This window comes from Pelophylax lessonae (genome assembly GCF_965119305.1).
Source record: "Pelophylax lessonae genome assembly, chromosome: 11".
NCBI lineage: Eukaryota > Metazoa > Chordata > Amphibia > Anura > Ranidae > Pelophylax > Pelophylax lessonae.
In genome coordinates this window covers 161,229,576-161,254,251 of record NC_138778.1, presented here as the reverse complement: position 1 = coordinate 161,254,251, position 24,676 = coordinate 161,229,576, and the positions used below count along the sequence as shown (strand labels likewise).

The following is a 24,676-nucleotide window of genomic DNA, read 5'->3' as shown; positions in this document are numbered from 1 at the left end:
TTTGGTCTCGCCTCTGCTCTTTGGGTCTTCACTAAGGTGTTGGCTCCGGTGCTGGCGCTGTTGCGACAGCAGGGTGTATCGGTCCTGGGTTCCTGGCCGATCTGCTTCTCCATGCGAAGTCCCCTACGGTGCTGACGACGAATTTGGAGGTCACCATGAGACCTCTGGAGTAGTTCGGGTGGGTTCTGAACCTTCATTAGTCGTCCCTGGTCCCCTCCATGAGACTGGAATATCTGGGCCTGACTTGGGATTCCTCTTCAGCCAGGGTGTTAAAACTCCTGAAACTTCCGTCTGCGATTCAGCTGTTGCTGTCCAGCACATGGTCGTCCCTTCAAACCTGCATGCAAGTTCTGGGACTGATGGTGTCGTCTTTCGAGGCGGTCCCTTTCGCTCAATCCCTCTTGAGGATGCCCCAGGAGGCAACCCTTCTCAAATGGAACTAGATTCCAAACTCTCTGGACATTCGGATCCAGCTGAGCCGATGATCAGGGAGTCTTTGATCTGGTGGCTTCGGTCCCCGATGCCCAAGCAGGAAATCCTTCCTTCCCTTATACTGCACAATTGTACCACAGATGCAAGCCTGTCCGGATGGGGAGGAGTCCTTGGCAAGTTCTCTGCTCAGGGAGTATGCTCCCTGGATGATCCAGGTTACAGATCAATGTCCTAGAGCTGAGAGCGCTCCGACTTTGCCTAGTTCACTGGACTGGGCACCTGCAGCTGTCCAGTGCGCATCCACTTGGACTATGCCACGACCGTGGCTTATGTCATTCACCAAGGGTGTCCTTGGGCCTTGGAAGTGACAGGTGTTCTTCTGGCAGAGCGCCTTGTTCCAGCTCTCTCCGATGTTCACATTCCAGGTGTGGGAAATTGGCAGGCTGATTACCTCAGTCGACAGACCTTGGATGCAGGGGAATGGTCCCTACATCCGGAGGAGTTCGGCAGTTGTGCCTTCGTTGGTGCTTCCAGACGTGGATCTGTTGGCGTTGCATCTACAGGATATTGCAGAGGTTTGTGGCCTGTTCCCGTGACCCTCTGGCGGATGCACTGGTGGCACCATGGGTTCTGTCGTAGGCAAGAACATATACGAAGTTCAATATGAACAACCCTGAGAAGTTTAGGATGGTCATCTGCGCAAGGATGAAGCACACATAATCGTGTGAGTGCGATCAGATGGCCAAAGGTCAGTATCGGCTGCTGTCTACCTTTCCTCCTCTCAAGTTGCTGCCAAGACTTCTTCGCAGGTCTGAGGCGGAAGGGATTCCGGTAATTCTCATGGCTCCAGACTGGCATCGCCGAGCTTGGTACGCCAACCTGATCAGGCTAGTCGCAAACTATCCTTGGAGACTTCCTCTCAAGGAGAATCTTTTGTCTCCAGGTCCAATCTTCCATCCTGCTTCACGGCCAGTGGTTTTGTCGACTTGGCTGTTGAAAGCCAGGTGCTGAAGGACAGGGAATTGTCTGCTTCAGTGATTCCCACTCTGCCTATAGTGAGGAAAGCGACTTCTAGGTTGATTTATCATCGTGCGAGAAAGTCGTATGTTGCGTGGTGTGAGTCTCTTTGGGCTCCCCCCTCGCTTTTACTCCGTGGCCCGGATCTTGGCTTTCCTTCAATGAGGAATTGATCAAAAGCTGGCGTTGAGTACTATCAAGGGTCAGGTTTCGGCTTTGTCAAATTTCTTCCAAAGGACTTTGGCGCCCGTTCTCTGGTGCATAACCTTGATTTGGTGCTGTCGATTCTTCAAAAACTTCCTTTTGCAAGTGTTCGGGGGTTTCCCCTGCCCACCTTATCACGGAAGGTTGTTTTCTTGGTCGCTATCACTTCTGTGTGTCCCTGGCGACATTGTCCTGTCGTTCTCCCTATATGTTGGTTCATGGAGACAAGTGGTACTTTGGTCCGGATCCGCCCTTCCTTCCGAAGGTGGTTTCAAAGTGCTCACTTGACCGAGGACATTGTATTACCATCTTTGTGTCCGAAGCCCAAACATCCTAAGGAATGTGTACTGCATACTCCTGGATGTAGTTTGGGCAATCAAGGTGTACTTGATGACTACTGAGTCTTTTTTTTTTTTTTTTGTAGGTCAGATTCGCTCTGTGTCCTCACGGATGGCCCAAGAAAAGGGCTGCCTGCGTCTGCTGCGACTATTTCTAGTTGGATCAGACAGATGGTGGTGCAGGCTTATTCAATTAAGGGTCAGGCTTTACCTTTCCCTGTTTGGGTGCATTCTACTAGGGTGCTTAGTGCTTCCTGGGCTGTTCGCCATCAGGCATCTGTGCTGCAGGTTTGCAGGCCGTGACCTGGTCGTCTGTTTACACCTTTACCAAATTTTATAAGGCGGATGTGCTGTCACCTGTGGATGCTGCTTTGCAGGCTGCTGTTTAGGTGGCTCCTTGGCCGTCCTTGAGGGTGTTCCTGTTTTGGTTTTCAGGTGGACCTCGTCTTGTTGTTCGATGAGTCCTGAGTTGCCTGGTTGGCTATGTTTGGACTGTTTTTGTTCTGCTGTTCCCACCTGTTCTCATTTGGGTACTGCTTTGGGACGTCCCTACTGATATGCATCAAGAAGACTGCGTCCCATCAATGAATTTATTAGCAGACCAAGGGAGTAAATAAGTAGTTCCTTGTGGTGCTCTACCTTTTTTAAAATCTATTTCATCCTGCTTTGTTACAGGTAATTTTGTTTGCTTCAGTGATTTATTGTGATTTTTTTTTTTGTTCATTACCTCATCTTTTGTTTGGCCAAACTTCATGATTTGCATCTTTTTTTTTTTTCTCTAGCGTGTTGAAGAGCGGCAGAGGGAAGATGATGCCTATGCTACCCAGGGCAAAGTGGTGAAGGGCAAGAGTGGGAGACCACAGGTGAAAAAGCTGCAGCACCAGGAGACTTTCCCATCCCCTCATGGAAGGCGTGTCATTCCAAGAATTACAACCGCTATGAAAGCTGAGGCCACCAAAAAAATAATAAAAAAGAGAATCAAGGTACTTTTAATAGGTTTTTTTTTTTTTATCTGTTTATTAAAGCTTTTGTAAAGGCAAAGCACAAAACAACAAAAACATTTATAATGTGTTTATTTAGATTTTATAGAACAAATTAAGGTACAAAAGCGTGATCCACAACCAACGTAAGGCAAATGACCAAATGGGTGGCAAGGATAGATGCTACATCGGTACAGACAGGCATAACATTTTGGAGCATGTCTTTTAACCAAAATCATGAGGTCTACAAATTCTCGCCTTCCCTAATCAGCAACAATGAAAAATGATTAGTGTGACCATAAGGGAGGGATGTGCAGGGACAGGCAAGGCCTACCTGTACACAATACCGCAGTAAACACTCATCCCAACACTAAAGTAACAGTGGGATGGATCCTTGGTGGGGCCACAACAAAAAAAATTAGACACAAGTAGAACCCTCACAGGGGTTTCTGGCAAAACAGACTGGCAAAGCCTGGATAATGTGCAAGGGTACTGCTTGAAACCAAATGGGTGTGGTTTGCAGCAGCATAAAAAGACAAACCTCTTCTAGGTATATGAGATAAATGTACATCCGAAACCCTAAAGATGCCGCTTTACCAGAACACCCCATCAAGCAATTTGGAGATTTTTGGCCAACCCCAACAGGAGAGGGTGAGGCTGTTGTAGACTCTGCCAGACACTTGGCCCATTCCCTGTGCTGACCCATGATTTGCGGTTTTGCATTAACCATCTTCTGCGCTCCTCTCAAAAGACCATTCCTTCTCTGACAGAGTGGAGGTTTTGGGGTGCCTTGTGTTCAGATAAATGCCAAGTGTAGATGCAGAGTTGCCGCTGTTGCATGTATGTTTTATGCAGATGGGTGAAAGGTAAGTTACATTTATCTGTAAGTAAATCGTTTACACAATGGCAATGAAAATATGTTCGCTCCAGTAAGTCCTATGCTTTAGGTTTTTTAAGCAGTGACCAAGCAATTGATGCCTGTCCAATGCTGACCTTACAATAACTTTGTGTGCAAAGTGTTTGATTGTCAGAGTATGGATTTATTACAAGTTCTTTCACAAAGAGGTCCATTGCAGGGATCTGATCATGGTAGTTTGGGAGGTGCTGATGGGTTATAAGGTCCAATCTCAGTTTTTTAGTTTTGCTTTTAAAATGGCAAGTTCTGCTAGTTGGCCACTAGCTGTGTTGTTGGCTCTGTGACCTATATTGGAAATGGAAACCTGGAGCCTGACATTACAATCTGCAACTTGCGCCACTGTCTCATCGGTAAGATACTTTTAAAGATGCAGCTTTGCTGTATAAATGCTGGTTAGGGTCATAAGCGCCATAACATTTGACCTTGTCCTAAGCCTCATAATGGTCCAATTTGGTTGTGTATTTACTCAGAAGACCATTGTTTCAACGAGCAGCTCAGAAATACTGCTTCATATTTTGTTTTATCCAATGTCTCTAGTCAGTCTACTGAAAAAAGTGCTATGAAGCTCAAGTGGCAGTATGTATGTAGTGGTGTATAGCAGGGCTTGACAAACCCCCGGGTGCCAGGTCGCATTGGCGACTAGAATTAGCGACCTGGCGCCTGGGGTGCACTGCAGGAGGTGTCCTGTCCCTTTTGCGCCCCCCAACCACTCACCGAGTGCACGGACTTCCGTGCCGTCCAAAATTGAGGCCGTGGCTTTTCGGCCTCCTTCAGTGAGAGAACGGGGAAGTGGTGGCCCGGGAGTTTGACAAGCAGTAACTAATGGCTGTTTCCCCTGCCTGTCAATCTCCTTCCCCAAGAGGAGATGAGATAGAAGATTTTGCAGGCTTCATCTCCCTGTCTACTTACCTTTGCTTAAAAGGTAAGTGGACAGGGAGTGTGATTATTATTATTATTTTTTTTTTTTTTTTAATTATTAAAAAAAAAATATTTTTCTTTTTTTATTATAATTAAAAAAAATGATTTTTTCAATTTATAATAAAAAATTTTCAATTTTTTTTTTTTTTCAATTCTAAAAAAAAATAAATTATAAAATAATATATAATATTTTTCTTTTTTTCTTTTTTTTTTTCCCCCTCATCGCCATGCCACAGCCGAAGGCCTCTTTCACACGGGCTGTCTGATCAGGTCCGCCTGTCAGTTTTTCAGGCAAACCTGATCGGACCCTTCAGTCTCTATGGAGTAGTAATCTGCCGCCATCTGATCCTGTCTGCCAAAAACAGATGGATGGTGGTTCTATTTTCTATCCATCCCGTGGATTGGATCAGATGGCATCGGATGGAAACAGTCTGTTTCCATCCGATTGCGCTATAGAGGAGAGTGGGGTTCTAGTCGTCTTATGTGTAAATTTAGTATGTTTTTTTTTTTTTTTTTTTAAATAAAGCTTGGTTGTTTTAAAAAAAAAAAAAAAAACTGGCTCATAACTTTTTTAGCTGGCTCCTAGATTTCAGGAAAATTTGTCAAGTCCTGGTGTGTAGGCACCCTCAAATGTAACGCAACACAGTTAAGTTCTACAAAAAAGTATTGCCATGTGTACTTTTAGAGCGAGGACATTGCCAGGAAGATGGAGTTTGGCGATGACGATGATACAAGAGAGAGCCCAGAAGTCAGTCCAGAAAACAGTCCTGAAACCATGACCCTTGCTGAGAGACTGTCCAAGAAATCGAAGAAAGAACCAGGTTCGTTCCCGGATATACCTATACTGGTAACATGCCTATTGGAATCACAAGTCCTTGCATTTTAATGATTATTTGTTTTTAACAGGTACTAAAGCTAAAGAAACTAAAGGGAAGAAGCAGATGACTCTTCAATTCAAACCTGTGAAAAAAGAACCTCAGAAACCGATGGACTCTGACAGTGAGTTTGAACCTGAAGAAGTGGTACCGCGTATCGTTAAGCCACGACGGACTGCTGGTAAGATATTAATTTTAAAGTTTTATTCTAATTAACTTTAAGGTTTTATTCTATTAGGTGTGAAAGCTGCTACTAGTATTCTGATTTTTCAGTTTAGTCAAACAATGACCACTGACGGTTGAACTAATGTGGTGTTTTAACAGGTAGTTTGTATTCATTGGGATCTGCCGTACCAGTAGTTGTATTTTTAGGTGACAGCTTAGGGTGGTAAGGTGTTCATTGCAAGGCACAAGGTGGATTATCTTTCAAAGACATGAAGTCTTGATCACAGTAGCTTTTTGGGGACTGTTGTCCTGTACAAAGATTGTCAGTTCATGTCACCACAATCGAGGAGCCAGCAGGCAGAGTGATCATCACTGGGGTGAGTTGACTACAGTGAACCTGTTGCACACTAAAACAGTCGCCACCTCCTTTTTTTATATATATATATATATATATATATATATATATATATATATATATATATATATATATATATATATATATATATATATATATACTTTTTTACTATAAGAACTGTAACCAGTATGATTGGTAAAGAAATGTCTAATACTGGCTGTCACACAGGCAGGAATATTTCAGAGGTTCACGCTATAGAATAGTACTCTTCAAAGAGACAAAATAAAGTCCAACTTCAGAAAACCTAAAACGTTTTCTGTTGCAGTGGGGCTGCACTGCAAGGGTTAATGTCTTATTTCTGTCCAGGAGCAGCGAGAAGCACTTTTACTTTATCCTCCTGATACTCCAGCAGATGGTGCTTCCCCCTCTATGCTCTGGCAGTGGACTGTCCCATTGGACCCTGCATTGGTTTTGAGGACAACCAAGATCCTTGGACCACCAGAGCATATGGGAGAAGGAGCTGCAGGGACCAGTGCCTAGCAGTACAGGGGAGCCTGCAGAAATGGAGAATCAGGTAACGCATACCATACATCCTGCATTTTGTTGTATGCTAAAGCGAATCTAAAACCTATCAAGCTGCTTGCTCTGGGGGCATTCAACCAGAGGTAGGAGCCAGCAGCTCCAACCAGGTACCGGAGAAGAGGAGGATCCCGGCTGCCCTGTGCAAAACCAACTGCACAGAGGAGGCAAGTATAACATGTTTGTTATTTTAATAGAAAAAAAAGAGACTTTACACAATCCCTTTAATGCCTGCTGAGCTATTTATGACCGGTCTCTAAATATTATAACTCGGGCAGGGGACAAGGTTTATGGTACGCCTCATTTGCAGATGCCTAATTAATAGTGGTCAAGGTAATGTTCTGCCTCACTACTGGGGTTTTGTGAGGTTATCGAGGCCACTCCCAACATACATCACTAAGGGGGGGGGGGGGGTCAATGGTGGCACAAAAAATCCTTATGCTTTATGTTGGCATGTTTAACAGACTTTAATATCTGTAAACTATTCAGCATGATTGTCATGTGTAGATAGTGCTGTAATCTCCTGTGCTTTCACAGATTGACATTCATGTTCTTTTGTATAAGGCCAGAGTAGTATTATATTGGCTGTCAATGTTTGCCAGTTTTACTTTTGTGCCCATTTCTAACCAAAATCTGACAGTTCAGTTACATGACTGTTTGTCTTTAACCCAGCAACTGTCATGAAATTGTTGATGCCAGGTGTACTTTAAGTGCCCCTAGAATTTTAGAGCAAATGTGACACTTTTTTTTTTTTTTTTTTTTTTTTACCTAGTACTAAAAGATTAAAGGAAAACTTTAGTGGACGGGGTGCTGTCCACTCCACTGTCAGGGTTTATTTGTGGTCCGTGTCCTCTTAATTGTCCTGATAACCAATGTTGCCAGGAATTAAAGTGTGAGTCATAGGTGTGCACACAGGCTGTGCCTGTGTAAACCGTAATCACCCCCTATTCCCCGTTTTAGACCCCTGATATTTCACCAAAAAAAAGAAAATGGTAAAAAAAAAGATATTAAAAATTAAAACTGACACCGTCTGTATTTATACACACATGCGCGTGTGCACCTTAATGCAATAAGCTGTGCACACCTATGGTGTGAGTAAATCCAAAATATTCCAGTGGGAAAGGGGAAGTTGCATTGGCCAAACTGCTGGCATAAAAAAATCCTGAGCAGTTTTAACCTTCCTCCGAACTATCCCCAAAAAATAAATTGCCTTTGAAAATATTTTGTGTGATTTTGGAAGGTCAACAGCCCTTGAAAGCCTTGCACTTGTTCCCACTACACCAATATCTTCACTGTGTCATGCAGGGTGCCGTCTGCATATGTGCACCACAATTCCTCCTTTCTAATGGAAAATCTGTGCTTTGCTGTTCCCAGCAATGGCATGGAGATTGGATCGCGTCCCGATGACGTTTTTCATAGTGTATTGACTCAAAGTAGGCATCAAGATGAACCTTAGTGAAACGGGGACAGGCAAATATATTGTTTTCCATGGCTTTTGAGGGCAGAGAAATTGGCACACTCCGACACCAAACTAAACATAACCTAACCGTATTGTAGCATAGAGGACTGCAGTAGACCTTCAATCTTTTCACAGTACACGAAGGCTTTTATTATTGGTAATTGTTTCATGTAGGGATCGACCGCATTGCCGATATATCGGGGGCCGATATGCACTTTCCCCGATATATCGGAATCGGTTACCATATACCATATTGCTGCTATTTCGGGAAAGCGATGTACCGGAGTGATGCCTGCAGCTAGAGGCATCACCCTGGTACCGGCATCCATAGCCGACGGTCGGCTGTCTTGTAATGACAACAATGGGACAATGGGGCTGAGAAGCCGCTCGGCTGTCTTTACATAGAGCAGGAGGGGAAATCTCCCGCCGTCTTCCGCGGCTCGCCCGGGTATCCCACATTCGGCTCTGGTCGGGTCTCCGTGTAAAAAAAAAAAAAACCCAGAAGTGATGTCGTGACTCCAGGTACTCGGTGGCAAATTAAAAAAAAAAATGCGAGCATTCAAAACAGCCTTTGGCGTTTTTGAATGCTTTTAAGTGCAGAGGAGGGGCCAATATTGGCCGATACCGATATCAGATGACCAAAATATTGATATCGGTCTATCACTAGTTTCATGTATTTGGTTAGCTTTATGATTGTTGCTCCCATGATAAAAGTGGCATTCTAATTTTGCTAGAGCCAGTCGGTACAGGTTTCTGGGTTTCTGCAGCACACTGAGAACACTTTAATGTACAGCAATATGACCTATTTTTTTTTTCCTCTCTAGCTCAAGTAAAATATGTATTGGATTCTGATAAGGAAGAGGATCCTGACGGCAATGGGGAGAGTGGTACCAGTGACATTGATAGTGATGCTGCGTTCGACCCATGTGTAGATTCTGATGATGATGAATCATTTGTAATTTCTAAACCAGCCCGCAAGCAAAAAACTGCCTCCAAGTGAGTAGTCTGTTCAGAATTTATATAGCCATAGTATGTTGCACTGGGTTGCCTTGTTTGATGTACTGTTAGGATTTTAAATCCAGGTAAAGGTGGACTCAAAGCAGACCACTAAATACTGAGAAAATTCATAAAAGGGGCAGTTTCACCTTCCAAAAGATTTGTATATTGGTCTACCATGTCCGGAGTTTGACACACTACACAGCACTTTCTAGTGGGGGATGAGAGACCCCTTTTGTCTGGCAAGTTAAAGCGGAGCTCCCCCTAGAAGTTCTGCTTGTTTGCAAGCCTGCTGTGGCGATTTGAGTTAGAAGTTCGCCCCCCTTCCCCCTGCAGCCCTCTGGGACAAGTTACAGATCCCAGAAGACTACAGGACTATTGCAAGGCGCAGTGTGACTCGTTCATGAGCAGTAGGAAGCCATCTGGAAAGTTGCAAGGCTTCTCTTCCATTACTTCAGAAGGAGGTGGCTACACCCGAAGCAAATTGAAGAATCTGGTCGGGTGAGGACATTGCTGGATCCTTGGACAGGTAAGTTTCCTTTTACCTAAAGTAAGCAGCTACAGTATTTGTAGCTGCTAAATTTAAATTTATTTGGGGGGAGCCTGGAGCTCCTTTTTAAGAGAGCAGAGTGACCAAAGATCTGTGTGCTGCTTCTCAATTGGCATGCTTCATTCACAGCTGATATGGGCCTTGTGCTGCTTACCCCCTCTTCTATGCTCTGCTCTACAGTAGACTGCAAGAGGCTAATACCAAGTCATATTTGGTTACTTGCACTGCTTCATTTTAAAAAATATACATTTATTAATTACAAATTACAAATGATGTTGGGGAAACCAGTCAGGGACCAGCATTGCTGGAGCAGAGTGACGCCCCTAGCAGCCAGGGGAAGAACTCCTCCAGTGAGGCCGGGAGAAAGGGAAAGGAAAGACAGGTGCTGGTGGTAGGGGACTCAATTATTAGAAGGACAGACAGTGTAATCTGTGACAAAGACCGTGCGTGCCGAACAGTCTGTTTGCCGGGCGCTCGGGTTCGGCACATTGCGGATCGGATGGACAGATTATTGGGTGGGGCTGGGGAAGACCCAGCTGTCATGGTACACGTGGGTACCAATGACATAGGCAGAGGAAGACGGAGAGTCCTAAACGATTTCAGGGACTTAGGTGCTAAGTTGAGGACTAGGACCTCCAAGGTAGTATTTTCCGAAATACTACCTGTACCTCGAGCCACACCAGAGAGGCAGAGGGAGATTAGGGAAGTTAACGAGTGGCTGAGGAGCTGGTGTAGTAAGGAGGGTTTCGGGTTCCTGGAGAACTGGGCCGACTTCTCAGTCGGTCACCGGCTCTTTGGTAGGGACGGATTGCACCTAAATGGGGTGGGTGCAGCGGTACTGGGTGAGAGGATGGCCAAAAAGTTAGAGGGGCTTTTAAACTAGGGAATGGGGGGGAGGGTACAGATGTAGAATTAGCCAGTGGAAAGCAAGTTTCAGAGGGCAGAAATGGGGGCATTAGCGGTAGGGTGTTCGGAGCTCCTATACCCAGGGTGGGTATGGGGAAAATTCAAGAGAGCAGCCTAAAAACATCAAATGAGGATATTTGTAACCGATCAAAATTAAGAGGTTTGTATACCAATGCCAGAAGCCTGGCCAACAAGATGGGAGAGCTGGAGCTACTGATGTTTGAGGAGGACTTAGATTTTGTGGGGATAACTGAGACTTGGTTTGACAGCTCTCATGACTGGATGGCGACCATTCAGGGGTATTCCCTTTATCGCAGAGATAGAGAGGGTAAAAAAGGGGGAGGGGTATGTCTGTATATTAAGAACAGCATACAGGTAAATATGAGGGATGATATTAATAATGGAGCTAAGGACGAGGCAGAATCCCTATGGGTAGAGCTTCAAAGGGATGGCACGGCAGGGAAGGTAATATTGGGCGTATGCTATAGGCCCCCCAACCAGAGGGAGGAGGGTGAGGCGGACCTCCTTTTACAGATAGGATTGGCAGCAAGGATGGGAAATGTCATTATAATGGGGGACTTTAATTATCCAGATATAGACTGGGCAGAAGGAACCGCGCACTCAGCCAAGGCTAGGCAGTTCCTAAATGTTTTGCAGGACAATTTCATGGGTCAGATGGTGAATGCACCGACAAGAAACAATGCGGTACTTGACCTACTGATTACCAACGATACAGACCTGATCACGGATATAGAAATACGGGACAACTTGGGAAACAGTGACCATAGGTCAATAAGTTTCAGTATTAATTACAGTAATAGGAAGCAGAGGGGTAATATAAGGACACTGAATTTCAAAAGAGCCAATTTCCCTAAACTGCGCTCACTGCTAGAAAATATCAATTGGGATAGAACCCTGGGAACAAAGAACACGGAGGAAAAATGGGAGTGCTTCAAGAGTATACTAAACAGGGGGATTGACCAGTGCATTCCAAAGGGAAATAAATTTAAAAGAGCAAAAATAAATCCTGGATGGCTAAACTCCAACATAAAAATGCATATTAGTGCTAAGGAAAAGGCCTTCAAAAAATACAAGACTGAGGGCTCATTGGCAGCATTTAAGCTCTACAAAGAGTGTAATAAGAAATGTAAAGACGAAATCAGGGCGGCTAAAATAGAACACGAGAGACATATAGCGGAGGAGAGCAAAAAGAACCCCAAGAAGTTTTTTTAAGTATATAAACAGTAAGAAAGCGAGGCCAGAACACATTGGCCCCATAAAAGATGATAAAGGAAATATGGCCACTGAGGACAGAGAAAAGGCGGAAGTGTTAAATCATTTCTTCTCTTCAGTCTTCACAAAAGAATCGGGGGGCTACACAAACCCAGCTTGTAAGGCCGAACTAAATAATACACCTCAGGAAGTGCCGCCATGGCTAACAGAAGATAGACTTAGAGCCAAACTAGAGAAACTTAACATAAATAAATCCCCGGGACCGGATGGCTTGCACCCGAGGGTTCTTAATGAGCTCAGCCAGGTGATCGCCAGACCATTATTCTTGATCTTTAAGGATAGTTTACAGACGGGTATGGTGCCAGCTGATTGGAAAAAAGCCAACGTGGTACCAATATTTAAGAAGAGGCCGAGATATATCCCGGGTAACTATAGGCCGGTCAGCCTAACATCTGTAGTCTGCAAAATTTTGGAGGGGATGTTAAGGGACCACATACAAGACTTTAGTAATGAAAACGGTATTATAAGTAGTAATCAGCATGGATTCATGAAAAATCGTTCGTGCCAAACCAATCTATTAACCTTCTACGATGAAGTGAGCAGCCACCTAGATAAAGGTAAGCCTGTGGATGTGGTGTATCTGGACTTTGCAAAGGCCTTTGACACCGTTCCCCACAAACGATTACTGTACAAACTAAGGAAGGTAGGTATGGATCAGAAGGTGAGTAACTGGATAGAGAACTGGCTCCAGGGGAGAGTACAGAGGGTGGTGATTAATGGGGAGTACTCGGATTGGGCGGGTGTGGAAAGTGGGGTCCCCCAGGGTTCTGTCCTGGGACCAATCCTGTTTAATTTGTTCATAAATGATCTAGAGGAGGGGATATCTAGCACAATCTCAGTATTTGCAGATGATACTAAACTAGGCATGCCAATATCTTCTATGCAGGATGTGGAAACCTTGCAAGCAGACCTGAACAAAATAACGGGGTGGGCAACTACATGGCAGATGAGGTTTAATGTTGATAAATGTAAAGTAATGCACTTGGGGGCCAGAAACCAGAAAGCAAGCTACTCACTAGGGGGGGAACCTCTGGGTGAGTCTAGGATGGAAAAGGACTTAGGGGTACTGGTAGACAACAAGCTTGGCAGTGGCATGCAATGCCAAGCCGCCGCAAGCAAAGCCAACAGAATACTGGGATGTATAAAAAAGGGGATTCACTCCAGAAATAAAGAGATTATTCTCCCACTCTACAAGACTCTGGTCCGGCCACATCTGGAGTATGCTGTCCAGTTCTGGGCACCGGTCCTCAGGAAGGATGTGCTGGAATTGGAGAAAGTCCAGAGGAGGGCAACAAAAATAATTAGGGGAATGGAGGACATCAGCTATGAGGAAAGACTACAAGCCCTGAACCTTTTCTCTCTGGAGAAAAGACGATTGAGGGGGGATATGATATCGATGTACAAATACTGTACTGGTGACCCGAGCATAAGGAACAAACTATTCAGAGAAAGGAGATACAATAAGACACGTGGCCACTCACTAAAACTAGAGGAAAGGCGGTTTAACCTTAAAGTGCGTAAGGGGTTCTTCACTGTAAGAACGGTAAGGATGTGGAATTCTCTTCCACAAGCAGTCGTATCAGCGGGGAGCATTGATAGTTTCAAAAAACTATTAGATGGACACCTTAAAGACCACAACATACAGGGGTATACAATGTACGGTTAAAAGCAAACACACACACGCATCATAGGTTGAACTGGATGGACTGATGTCTTTTTTCAACCTCACTAACTATGTAACTATGTAAGAGGTGTTTTTAATTTGTGCATTTTATGTCTGCTTAAACTTCAGCTTCTGGGGATGGCCTGCTAACAAGAATAAAGTTTACATAGTATAACATTTTATAGTGCACCGAACAGGTTCACTTAAATGAGTGATTGTATTCTCTTCGAATGTGCTTTACTCGTGGTAGTAAAAAGCCTGGTTGCTGCATTTTTGGTGCATATTTGCTCAAAATACCAGAAATACACCCGTGTTGCATTTTTTAATGCGGTTGAGTTACTTGACCTATGAAACTCACTACAGATGTGGTAAAATCAACACGTTTTTCGGTTTCTTTTTTTCTGTTGGCAAAATGGTGATAACAACCTATTTTCGGCGACTGATATATCAGTGCATCCCTGCTTTAGGCAAAGTAGGGTAGTGTCCTTGTGTGACCAGGTGACAGATTAGCAGCTGCCACTCAAGTGCCTAGCTCTGCATCCTGGGGGGAACTAGGGAAGGGTTACATGCTTCCCTCATACTGCAAATTACTAAGGTATTTCCTCTTCTCTTCAATAAGCAATCTGGGAGGGGTGCAAACTAAACAGGTGTATTGTAGATATGTAAAACCGTTTTGCCTAGGTTCTTTCTGCTGCTCAACGGTGCCTTGCGATCGATATTGGCAGTAAATGCATTTTATATATTGAAAGCTTTGCCTTTTAGTAAATTTTGGTTTAATTTTATCCAGGAGTGCTAAGGCCAGTCACGACAAAGCACAGCCAGCTAAGGCTAGTAAGACGCAAAAAAGGTCTCCAAAAGAATCCGAAGTGCCTAGTGAAACTGCCAAGGAGGAGGAGCCCAGTCCTGACAAGAAACCAGAACCATCCCCAACAGGTATGGAAATATAAGTGAAAAGTGGGGTTCTAGGTTAAATCTACAATGATCTTTAGTAATATTATCTAGTACAGGGTACCCTGTGAAGGTGGTGGGATTTTTGTCATTTCTAACCTAGCAATAAGCTGTTAGTAGTTTGACAGGAAAACTATTAAAAACTATTAGTGTACTACTGTAGTTTAATTATGCATAAATACCTTCAGTAAAATAAAAAATGGATATATACAGATTGGTTCTTGTGTGTTCTGTCACACATCAAACAAGAGTTCAATAAAACCTTCAGTTTCTTTATGGGATATTTAAACCATGTCTTAGCAGGTGCCAGTGATAAAGATGGTGACGAGGATTTTCCTGTGTCACTGCCACAATCCTCCACTGCCATTCCAGCTGCCAAGAAACCAGCAAAAGCGAAGCCTGTAAAGGCTGCCAAAGAGAAACCGGCAAAGCCAGCCAGTGAGAAGGCAGCGACCAAGAAACCAGCTAAGAAAAAGGATAGCGCTGCCACCAAGAAGGGTATGTGGGGAATCCAGTAGGAATGAGGGGCCATATTTTTCTCCTGTGTAAATTATCTTCCAACATACTGATGAGAAAAGAAACCTGTAGTATAGCTATGGCTTCAATACTTGGTCACTGACTCATACAAGAATACTGATTTACAGTTCTAAATTTCTCAAGTTTCCTGTAACGTATAGGCTCATTTGCGGTCATAATTTCATTGTTATGAAGTGCCAGGCAACTATTATTTTCAGGAGGGTCAGCGCTGTGGCTTTTTTTTTTGTTCCTATACGGATGTACATCCTGAGAATGGAAAGGCTTTGTTTAGTAACAGGGGGGTGCAGTTGTCCATATGCTAGTATTGACTTGGGTGGGGATAAGCATAGAATACACGGCACTTTCTATGCTGGTATCTTAAAGCGGAGCTCCAGACTCCCTAATGCGCTTGCGTCAAACACGATGCGCTTTCTAAATGGGCCGGCTGCTGGGAGGGGGGCCAAACTGCTGCAGCGTACTCAGACGGCAATTGGAGCGGGTACCTTTCAAAACCATATACCCGCTCCTCCCTAAAAGGTGCCAAATGTGGCAGCAGAGGGTGGGAGGAGGCAGACAAGCGGAGCTTCCCCTTTTGGGTGGAGCTCTCCTTTTTAACATGCATTTGTAGTAAAGCGTGTGGCAACTATATTTAAAAATATTGGTCAACTAATGTATGATTTTGAGTATTCACAATAATCAAGTCACACTTTTTAAAATAATAATTAAATTAGGATAAATTTAATTTATTCTGGATACTATAGAAAACTTGTACCAATTCTCTAAGTGTAGTAGTGAGTTTGTCTTGTGGTCTCTTTCCAGATAAGCAGCCATCCATCTTAGAAGCTTTGTCCAAGCCCCAGACTTCCAAGACAACTGCAGTAAGACCTGCAGATGACTCAAGTGATGACATTACTCCTCCTAAAAAGACTGCTAAGCCACGTAAGAGGAAGAACTCCGATTCGGACTCAGACTCTGGTCCAAAGCAGAAAAGCAAAACAGCCAAGGTAAGCATTTTCAGATTTAAATGGCTGGATAGGAAAATTCAGCCAAACAAGTTCATGCTCGCTGGCAATCCTAATATTCTGATATGCATACTTTATGAAAATTGAATTAATGGTTTGCAGCTGTAAAGGTAAGTGATTTTTGGAAAACCTTCATACAAATAATAAACATTTCTTTCTCTTACGTCCTCCGACAGTCACCGCCTCTTCATATTCGTCACAATGGGTTATGACCTTTGCTCCGTAGGAGTAGCTAGGCAACAGAATATGTCAATATTAAGGCTTTTAACATATCCCACCCCCAGGGGGTGGTCCCCTCAGTCAATACCCTCCTACTTCCTGTATCCATACCTCAGTTTCAATGTCTAGCTTGTCAGGAGTAGCTGGATGTCTCTATGCTGGGGCATTTTGTCTCAGCCTTTTCTCTTTTTTTGATTTTATTTGAGTTTTTTTCTCTCTCTTTACTTAGCTGTTACTTTTGTCAGCATTAGTTAGTCCTTCTGATGAAGAGGATCATGCGGGCTGGGTCTCGGGCTGACCCCCCTGGTCGCAGGTTGTGGGTCAGTGGCTTCCCAGCCTGCCATCGAGCGTTCAGTCAGGTATTTTTCCTGGCATAATGAACGACCCATCCCTGTTCGCTGCAGGGATGCTATGGTGAGGTGGCTACCTCACTGGACGCCTTGCGGTATCGCTCCGCAGTTCTCCTGCGTCCTGGCTGCGACTGTCCCATGTGCAGTGGCTTGATCGATTGTGCGGGTTCCCCACGCCAGTTAGGAGGTAAGTGTATCTGTGTGGGGACCTGTCTGTTTGGGGGGTGTCAGTCTGGCACTGTGTAACCCTGCCCCTGTTCACACTGTTGGACTCCCTATCTGTCTTAGCTGCACTCTGTGGAATGCAAGGAGGGGGGCTATACTGCACTGTCTCTGTGTCCGATTGTGTGCTGTCTTTTACTGTGTGACAGGCTGTGTGCTGCGGGGCATGAAGTGGATCATGTTGTGCATACTTGCGGCGACCGCTGCTGCGTTCCGCCATTGTTTTTTTACTGTACTGCATGTGTCCTGGTGTTTCACTGTGGGCGGGAGCGGCGTTTTCGGCGCCAAGCGCCGCCATTTTGGCGGCGATCGCTCCGGCCTCATGCTGACACTGCAGGCGGCCATTTTCTTGTAGCCCTCCATAGGCTTCAATGGAGCGCCCTGTATTGCATCACTTCCTCTTCTCCTGGGCGCACCGATCGAGGCAGCAGCGGTGGTCTCTGCAGGTTTTATCCTCTGTCCTGAATCCTTGCCTGAGTTTGTGCTTAGGTCGGCTTGTGCTGGTGTGTGAGTGCGGTGGGCTGCGCTGACCACGCTTTTAAAGGGGCAGTTACCCTTTATTCTCCTGCAAAAATTTTTTTGGGGGCATGGATTCTCAGGAAAGCAAATTTCCTCTCACTTTGGTGGGAAGCCAGGGGGCTGCTGCTTCCCCCCCAGGGGGTGATTTGGCTGCTGTTGTGGCTAACCTTGCTGCTCAGGAAGGGGTTGATAATTCTCCCCCTGGCTCGTCTGAAGAGCCTGCACTCATGGATGAATTGGTTGCTTCTATCAAACAAACACTGCATTTGCAGGATGAGCCATGTCCTCCTGTTTTAGCCTCCTATGGGACGCAGCGGAGACGCAGGTCTTCACAGGTTTTTCCTTGCACTGATGATTTTCAGCGCGCTGTTAGCGAACAGTGGCGCAATCTGCGGAAGCCTTTTGCTGTGCCAAGTAGGTTCAAGCTGCGTTATCCTTTCACGCCCGCTACTGATGAACGTTGGTGTGTGCCACCTCCGGTGGATCAAGCGGTAGCGGTTTTGAATAAGTCTACTGCGATTCCTGCTGAGGATACGCCGGTGTTCCGGGATGCCACGGACAGGAGACTGGAGTCTCTTACCCGTCATACCTATTCGGTTACCGGTTCTATGCTCAAAGCTATTTTTGCTTCACTTATGGCAGCTCAGGCTGTCGCAAATTGGACGCAGGTGCTTAGGCGCGTCCTAATGGCTGACTCTGTCCCTCCAGAGACGTTGGCTATGGTGGATCAAATCCATCACGGTGTCATGTATTTGTGTGATGCAGACTTGGATATAGTTCCGTTGGCTGCACGTGTGCACAGTGTGGCGGTGTTGTCACGCCGCCTGATTTGGCTGAAGTGTTGGTCTGTGGACCAGTCTTCGCGCAAGACCTTGGCTAATCTACCCTATAACGGATCTCGACTTTTTGGCGATTCCTTGGATACACTGATTAAAGGGATCACGGGTGGTAAGAGCACGCTCTTGCCCCAATCCCACAAGGCTAAGGCGGCTCCTGGTAAGAAGACCGCTTCTTTTCGGCCCTCTCAGGGTTCCTTTCGGTCGCACTATAAGGGTAAGCCGTTCAAAGGCCAAGGCTCCCAGAAGAAGCCGTGGACAGGTAAGCAGAAGTCCGGCCAGTCCGGATCCGCTGCCCACAACAGTGCGGCCTGAAGGGGCGCCCTCACCCGGTTCTGGGGTGGGGGGACGCTTGCTCGGTTTTCTTCAACCCTGGCTGGCCCGTGTTCAGGACAGGTGGGTTCAGGAAATCGTTCGATCTGGCTACAAGATCGAGTTTCTCTCTCGGCCGGAGAGCAGATTTTTTCCCTCAAATCTTCAACTGTCTCCAGAGCGTTTGCGGAATCTGCACCTGGCGGTGCTGGACCTGCGGGCTCAGGGGGTAGTGGTTCCGGTACCTCATCGGGACAGATTTCGGGGGTTCTATTCCAATCTGTTCACCATGCCCAGGAAGGAGGGCAAGGTGCGTCCGATTCTGGACTTGAAGGCTCTGAACCGCTTTGTGCGGGTTCGCAAGTTCGCATGGAATCCCTGCGGTCGGTGGTGGTTGCCCTGATTCCGGGGGAGTTCATGGCCTCCATCGACTTGAAGGATGCGTATCTTCACATCCCCATTTTCGAGGGTCACCAGAGGTACCTTCGATTCGCCATTGCGGAGGATCATTACCAATTCGTGGCGCTGCCTTTTGGGATCGCTTCGGCTCCACGGGTGTTCACCAAGGTGCTTGCACCGGTTCTGGCTTTGTTGAGAGCCCAGGGCATCTCTGTCCTGGGGTATCTGGACGACATTCTGGTTCGGTCTGCGACCAACCAGGGTCTGGTGTCAGCCCTGTCCGTCACGATGCAAACTCTGCAGGAGTTTGGTTGGACGATAAACTTTCCAATCGCTGTGCCCGTCGGTTCGTCTTCCCTACCTGGCGATGATTCTGAACTCGGTCCAGGCGAAGGTCTTCCTGCCGGGAGACAAACTCAGGTCTCTTCAGGAAGAAGTCAGGTCCCTCAGGGACGTTCCGTGCTCGTCCATCCGGACGTGCATGCGCTGTTTGGGATTAATGGTCTCAGCTTTCGAGGCGATTCCCTTCGCCCAGTTTCACACGCGGGGTCTCCAAGCGGAGATCCTGTCCAGGTGGGACGGGCGACCGCAATCTCTGGAACTCCAGATTTCATTGAGTCATCGCACCAGAAGGGATCTTCTGTGGTGGCTCCAGTCCCCGACGGTGTCGGGGGGGGCAAGTCTTTTCGTCCTCTCTCATGGACGGTGATCACCACGGATGCCAGCCTGTCGGGCTTGGGTGGTGTTCTGGGCGTTCTGTCCGCCCAGGGAACTTGGTCGGTGGAGGAATCCTCCTTTCCGATCAACATTCTGGAACTACGAGCGGTAATTCTCTGCCTTCGACATTGGACGGACAGGCTGCAGGGCCGTCCGGTTCGGGTGCAGACGGACAATGCCACAGTGGTGGCCTACATCAAACACCAAGGGGGCACCAGGAGTGCCCGGGCGGCTCGGGAGGTGGCCGACATTCTGTCTTGGGCCGAGACACACGTCCCGGCGATAACGGCAGTTCACATTCCGGGTGTGGAGAATTGGCAAGCGGATTATCTGAGTCGCCAGACCCTGGATCAGGGGGAATGGTCCCTACACCCGGAGGTCTTCAAAATTCTGTGCGCCAAGTGGGGATCCCCAGACGTGGATCTGTTCGCGTCACGGCTAAATCACAAGGTGAAAAGGTTCGTGGCAAGGACACGCGATCCTCAGGCGGACGCCTCGGATGCGCTGGTGGCTCCTTGGCATCGGTATCGTCTGATGTATGCCTTTCCTCCGATTCAGTTGTTGTCCAGGTTCCTTCGCAGGCTGGCCTCGGAACCGAACTTGGTGATTCTAGTGGCACCGGACTGGCCACGCCGGACCTGGTACGCGGAAATCGTTCACCTAGCAGTCGAGACTCCTTGGCGACTGCCGATGCGAGAAGATCTACTGTCTCGGGGACTGATCTTCCATCCTGCTTTACAGTCGCTGGCTTTAACGGCCTGGCTGTTGAAAGCCAGGTCCTGAGAGACGGGGGTCTCTCCTCAGAGGTCATTCCTACTTTGATCAAGGCTAGAAAAGCCTCGTCCGGTAAGATTTACTACTGTAACTGGAAAGCTTATTTTGCCAGGTGTGAGTCCAGGGGCTTTTCTCCTCGCTCATACTCGGTGACGAGAGTGTTGGCTTTCCTCCAGTCTGGTGTGGACCAGCACCTGGCACTGGCCACGATAAAGGGCCAGGTATCTGCACTGGCTGTTCTTTTTCAACGCCCTGTGGTGTCTCATTCCTTAATTCACACCTTCATTCAAGGTGTGCGACATTTGGCCCCTCCCCGGAGGGAGCCTATACCTCCATGGGACTTGAACTTGGTTCTGTCCGTGTTATAGCGTTCTCCCTTTGAAAACATCCGGAAGATCTCGTTGCCTCTGTGGTCTAGGAAGGTTGCCTTTTTAGTGGCGATCACTTCTGCTTGCAGAGTGTTGGAGTTGGCGGCGTTGTCTTGCCGCTATCCTTACCTGGTGGTTCATAAAGATAAGGTGGTCTTGCGACCTAACTTGTCATTTCTCCCTAAGGTGGTTTCTGTTTTTCACCTTAATGAGGACATTGTTTTGCCTTCGCTCTGTGCGAAGCCTAAGCATCCTAAGGAGGTTGCCTTACATTCCTTGGATGTTGTCCGGGCGATCAAGGTTTACCTGTCGTCCACTGAATCCTTTCGAAAATCGGATTCCCTCTTTGTCCTTCCTGAGGGACCTCGGAAGGGCATGGCTGCGTCCGCGGCGACCATTGCCAAATGGATCAGACAGACGATTGTCCAGGCCTATGCTTTGAAGGAACGGATTCCACCCTTCCCTGTTAAGGCGCACTCTACCAGATCGATAAGTACGTCCTGGGCCTTCCGGCATCAGGCTTCGGTGGCCCAGGTGTGAAAGGCTGCGACTTGGTCGTCGGTGCACACCTTTTCCAAATTCTACAAGATTGATGTTCTGGCATCAGCTGATGCCTCCTTTGGCCGCAAAGTTCTCTGTGCGGCAGTGCCATAGGGGACCCTTGTTTTTTTATGGGTCCCTGGCTGTTGGGTTTGTTTATCCCCTGGGTTGTTTGCTTTCCTGGGCTGTTGCTCCTGTTGAGCCTTTTCTGTTGCCCAGTAGGTTCTCTTACTGTGCGTGTAAGGTTCCTTTCTCTGATGTGGGTACTGCGTTGCCTTTTCTACGGCTGCGTCTCCCACCCCTCAGGTCTACACTGCTTTGGGACATCCCATTGGTGAAGACTTTATGAGGGGCGGAGACTGTCGGAGGATGTAAGAGGAAACTGAATTTTTGTAAAATCTTACCGTAAAATTCCTTTCTCTGAGTCCTCCGACAGTCCCCGCCCCTCTTTTGGGGTTTTTTCTTGTACACTTACTGCTATGCTACCAAACTGAGTTGGGATGGCTTACTACAGGGGGGTATTGACCAGTGGGACAGCCCTCATGGGTGTGTCTATGCTAAAAAGCTTTTTGTTTCTAACAAGTCTTATGCCTAGCTACTCCTGCGGAGCGGAAGTCAATACCCATTGGTGAAGACTTTATGAGGGGTGGCGACTGTCGGAAGACTCAGAGAAAGGAATTTTACGGTAAGATTTTACAAAAATTCAGTTTTTCCTTTTTTGAATTGAATTTTTCTTTTGTTTTCTGTTCCTGTGAAAACTACAATCAATTACCAGACTGGGCGACGCACTGGATATCCTAGATCCTTACGGTCTTCCCAGTCTGGCCAGCGAGCGCGACCCACCTATTAGCTCCGCGCAAGGTTTGTTGCGATGTTCCTCCTTTCCCTGTCAAGGTGCATTCTATGAGGGTGCCTATTGCCTCCTGGGCCTTCCTTCATCAGGCGTCGGTGGTCCAGGTGTGCAAGGCGGCTACGTGGTCGTCTGTGCATACATTCAGCAATATTTACAACGTGAATGTCCTGGCATCTGTGGATGCTACTTTTGGCAGCAAAGTCGCCCTGCTGTGGAGGCTGCGGCCTCTTAAAGGTGTGTTTTTTTATTTATCCCCCCCGGTAGGTGAGCCCCAGTTGTTCCTGGTTGGGCTCTTTGATTAACTGGTTGGCTAGGTTTAGCCTTTTTGGTTATTTTTTGCTCTGTGCCTACCCTTCATGATGACACTTTGGGACGTCCCAACTGACAAAGCTATGAAGCTGTGTCCGTCAAAGAACGAAAGAACAGGATTTTTGTCTTAACGTTAAAATCCTTTACTCTGGTGCTCATTGATGGACACGGCACCCTCCCCTCTCTGCAGAGTTGGGTATGTATTCTGACACTGCTTGGTACAAAACTGAGATCCTAGAGCAGGAAGTGGGAGTATACCCCCTGGGACTGCCCATGGGCGTAGTCAAGCCTTGTTAACTTCTGTTAACCCTTTTTCCGCCTAGTGTCCTAGGAAGAGCAGCATAACCCAACTGTCAATGAAGATATGAAGCGGTGTCCTTCAATGAACATCAAAGAAAAGGATTTTTTGATAAGCAAAACATAGTTATTGCAGCTTATCGTTCCTTAGGGTCTTATGCACACGAGCGTATGAGTTTATGCTCAAAATGTGCTGACTTTTGTCTGCCAGAAAAAATGCCTTTAATGTGTAGCATATTTGTATGTCATTGAGAGTAAATGCACTCTGCTGGCCAGAATATTTTTTCTGGGCATTGGAATACATTTACGCATATAAATTAGGTTTAAAGGTTCCCCTCTCTGCACGCACCTTTTTGGTGTGTGTGTGGTTTTTTTTTTTTTTTTTTTTTTTTTTGACTCGTAAATGCTCCTCTTTAAATACACCTTAAAAACTCATGTGTCTGCATGCCACATAGGCTAACATAGAGGTTTGTTTTAGGCATAAAAAAGTCTTTTTTTTTTTTTTTTTAGCCCTATATATGGTGTCTGTCTTTTTTAGCCCTATATGTGGTGTCTGCATTAGTTTTTCTGTTCCAGGCTCTGTACAATTATTTTCTGCAAGAAGTGAAAAATACCCGTTAATCGTGCCTGAATTGGTGTCCTTGTACCCTATATTCATTGAATTGATATTTCAAACACTATCTTCTGTTAACTACAAAACACCACCTCCCCACGTAATGGAGGTGAGCATGTATTTAGTCTAGAGTACACTGGAGTGGCAACATTGCTTCTGCATACATAAAAGTATTGTGGGACAAGGAAGGGTTACTGGCAGGATCACAAAGTCAATAGGAAAAAAGACCAATGCGATCTGTAATACATTAACATAGTTTTTTGGTTGAAATTAGGTTTATTTGAAGAAAACTATCAATGTCTTTTATCCTTGTTCTAGAAACCAAAGGAAATGGATGACAGCTTTCATGTTGACCTCACAAATTCAGATTCAGATGTTGGCAGTGCACCCGTGCGTTCCCGGACAGGCCGTGCCAAGCATGTCACATACATAGAAGACTCTGATGATGATGATATGTTTTAAGTGCAATAAGTAATGTTCTCCCCATCAGAACCACTGTGATTATTGGCTCATACATTTCTTGATCCAATGTAAAGGCAGCTATGTTCATAAATTAGTTTTACTATTGTGGAAAGTGATCTCATCAGTCTTTTGTGAGACTTTCCATTAGACAAATTTTTGTATCTTAAAACTAAAATATTTTAAGGCTTAGTTTTAGCCATTGCTATTTATTCTTACTCCTATTAGGATGACAAGTTCTTGTAGGTTGTTTAAAACCAGTTTAAAAGCATTTTAAACCATAGTAAAAATTTGTAAGAATACAAAACTGTTTTTAAAGGTCCACCTACCCAGGCCTGATTAGATTAGGTAGATGCTGCTTGGTTTAATCAACCTCCAATTTGTCTCTTAGGCTGCATAACCTGTCTCTTTAACAGGTCAGGTGTGTGCATCCATCTAGTGACGTCCTTTTCTGAAATTAGATGTACTCACCCATTTAAGCTTTTTAAGGTCTGATATGCAGTTTCTCTCTAATTTTCTGTTTTAGAGGTGTACGTTTTGGTCATCACCTTTGCTTTTTCTGTAATCCTGCATTTATCTAGCTGAACAGTCCCCATCTAAATAATACTGTATATACTCTGTGTTGTCTGTCAACATTGTACATATTATTGCTGTCGTCTGTCTTTTTTTTTTCTTTACATTTTGGAATAAATATCTTGCAACAAAAATTGTGTTTAGTGCAATCATTGCTAGTGTTTACGCTGTCAAGTCACAATGA

The 24,676-nt window shown here is 45.9% G+C and overlaps 2 protein-coding genes across 2 annotated transcripts in view; both read left to right on the top strand.

The window, feature by feature from the left end:
• Positions 1-9,238, top strand: part of TOP2A (DNA topoisomerase II alpha) — a gene marked incomplete at its 3' end in the record, with an annotated part of 45,632 nt that extends 36,394 nt beyond the window's left edge. The window contains exons 27-30 of the mRNA XM_082272843.1: positions 2,774-2,974; positions 5,491-5,626; positions 5,712-5,861; positions 9,063-9,238. Of these exons, the coding sequence (XP_082128969.1) occupies positions 2,774-2,974; positions 5,491-5,626; positions 5,712-5,861; positions 9,063-9,238 (663 nt within the window). The remainder of the gene's footprint in view (positions 1-2,773; positions 2,975-5,490; positions 5,627-5,711; positions 5,862-9,062) is intronic.
• A 399-nt stretch (positions 9,239-9,637) lies between these two features.
• On the top strand, positions 9,638-23,922 carry LOC309567452 (uncharacterized protein; the record flags this gene model as incomplete). Its single annotated transcript, XM_082272841.1, has 5 exons — positions 9,638-9,735; positions 14,434-14,579; positions 14,898-15,092; positions 15,930-16,114; positions 23,779-23,922. 5 exons carry the CDS (start codon positions 9,638-9,640, stop codon positions 23,920-23,922), a joined length of 768 nt encoding a protein of 255 aa, XP_082128967.1.
• Between the last annotated feature and the right edge of the window lie 754 nt (positions 23,923-24,676).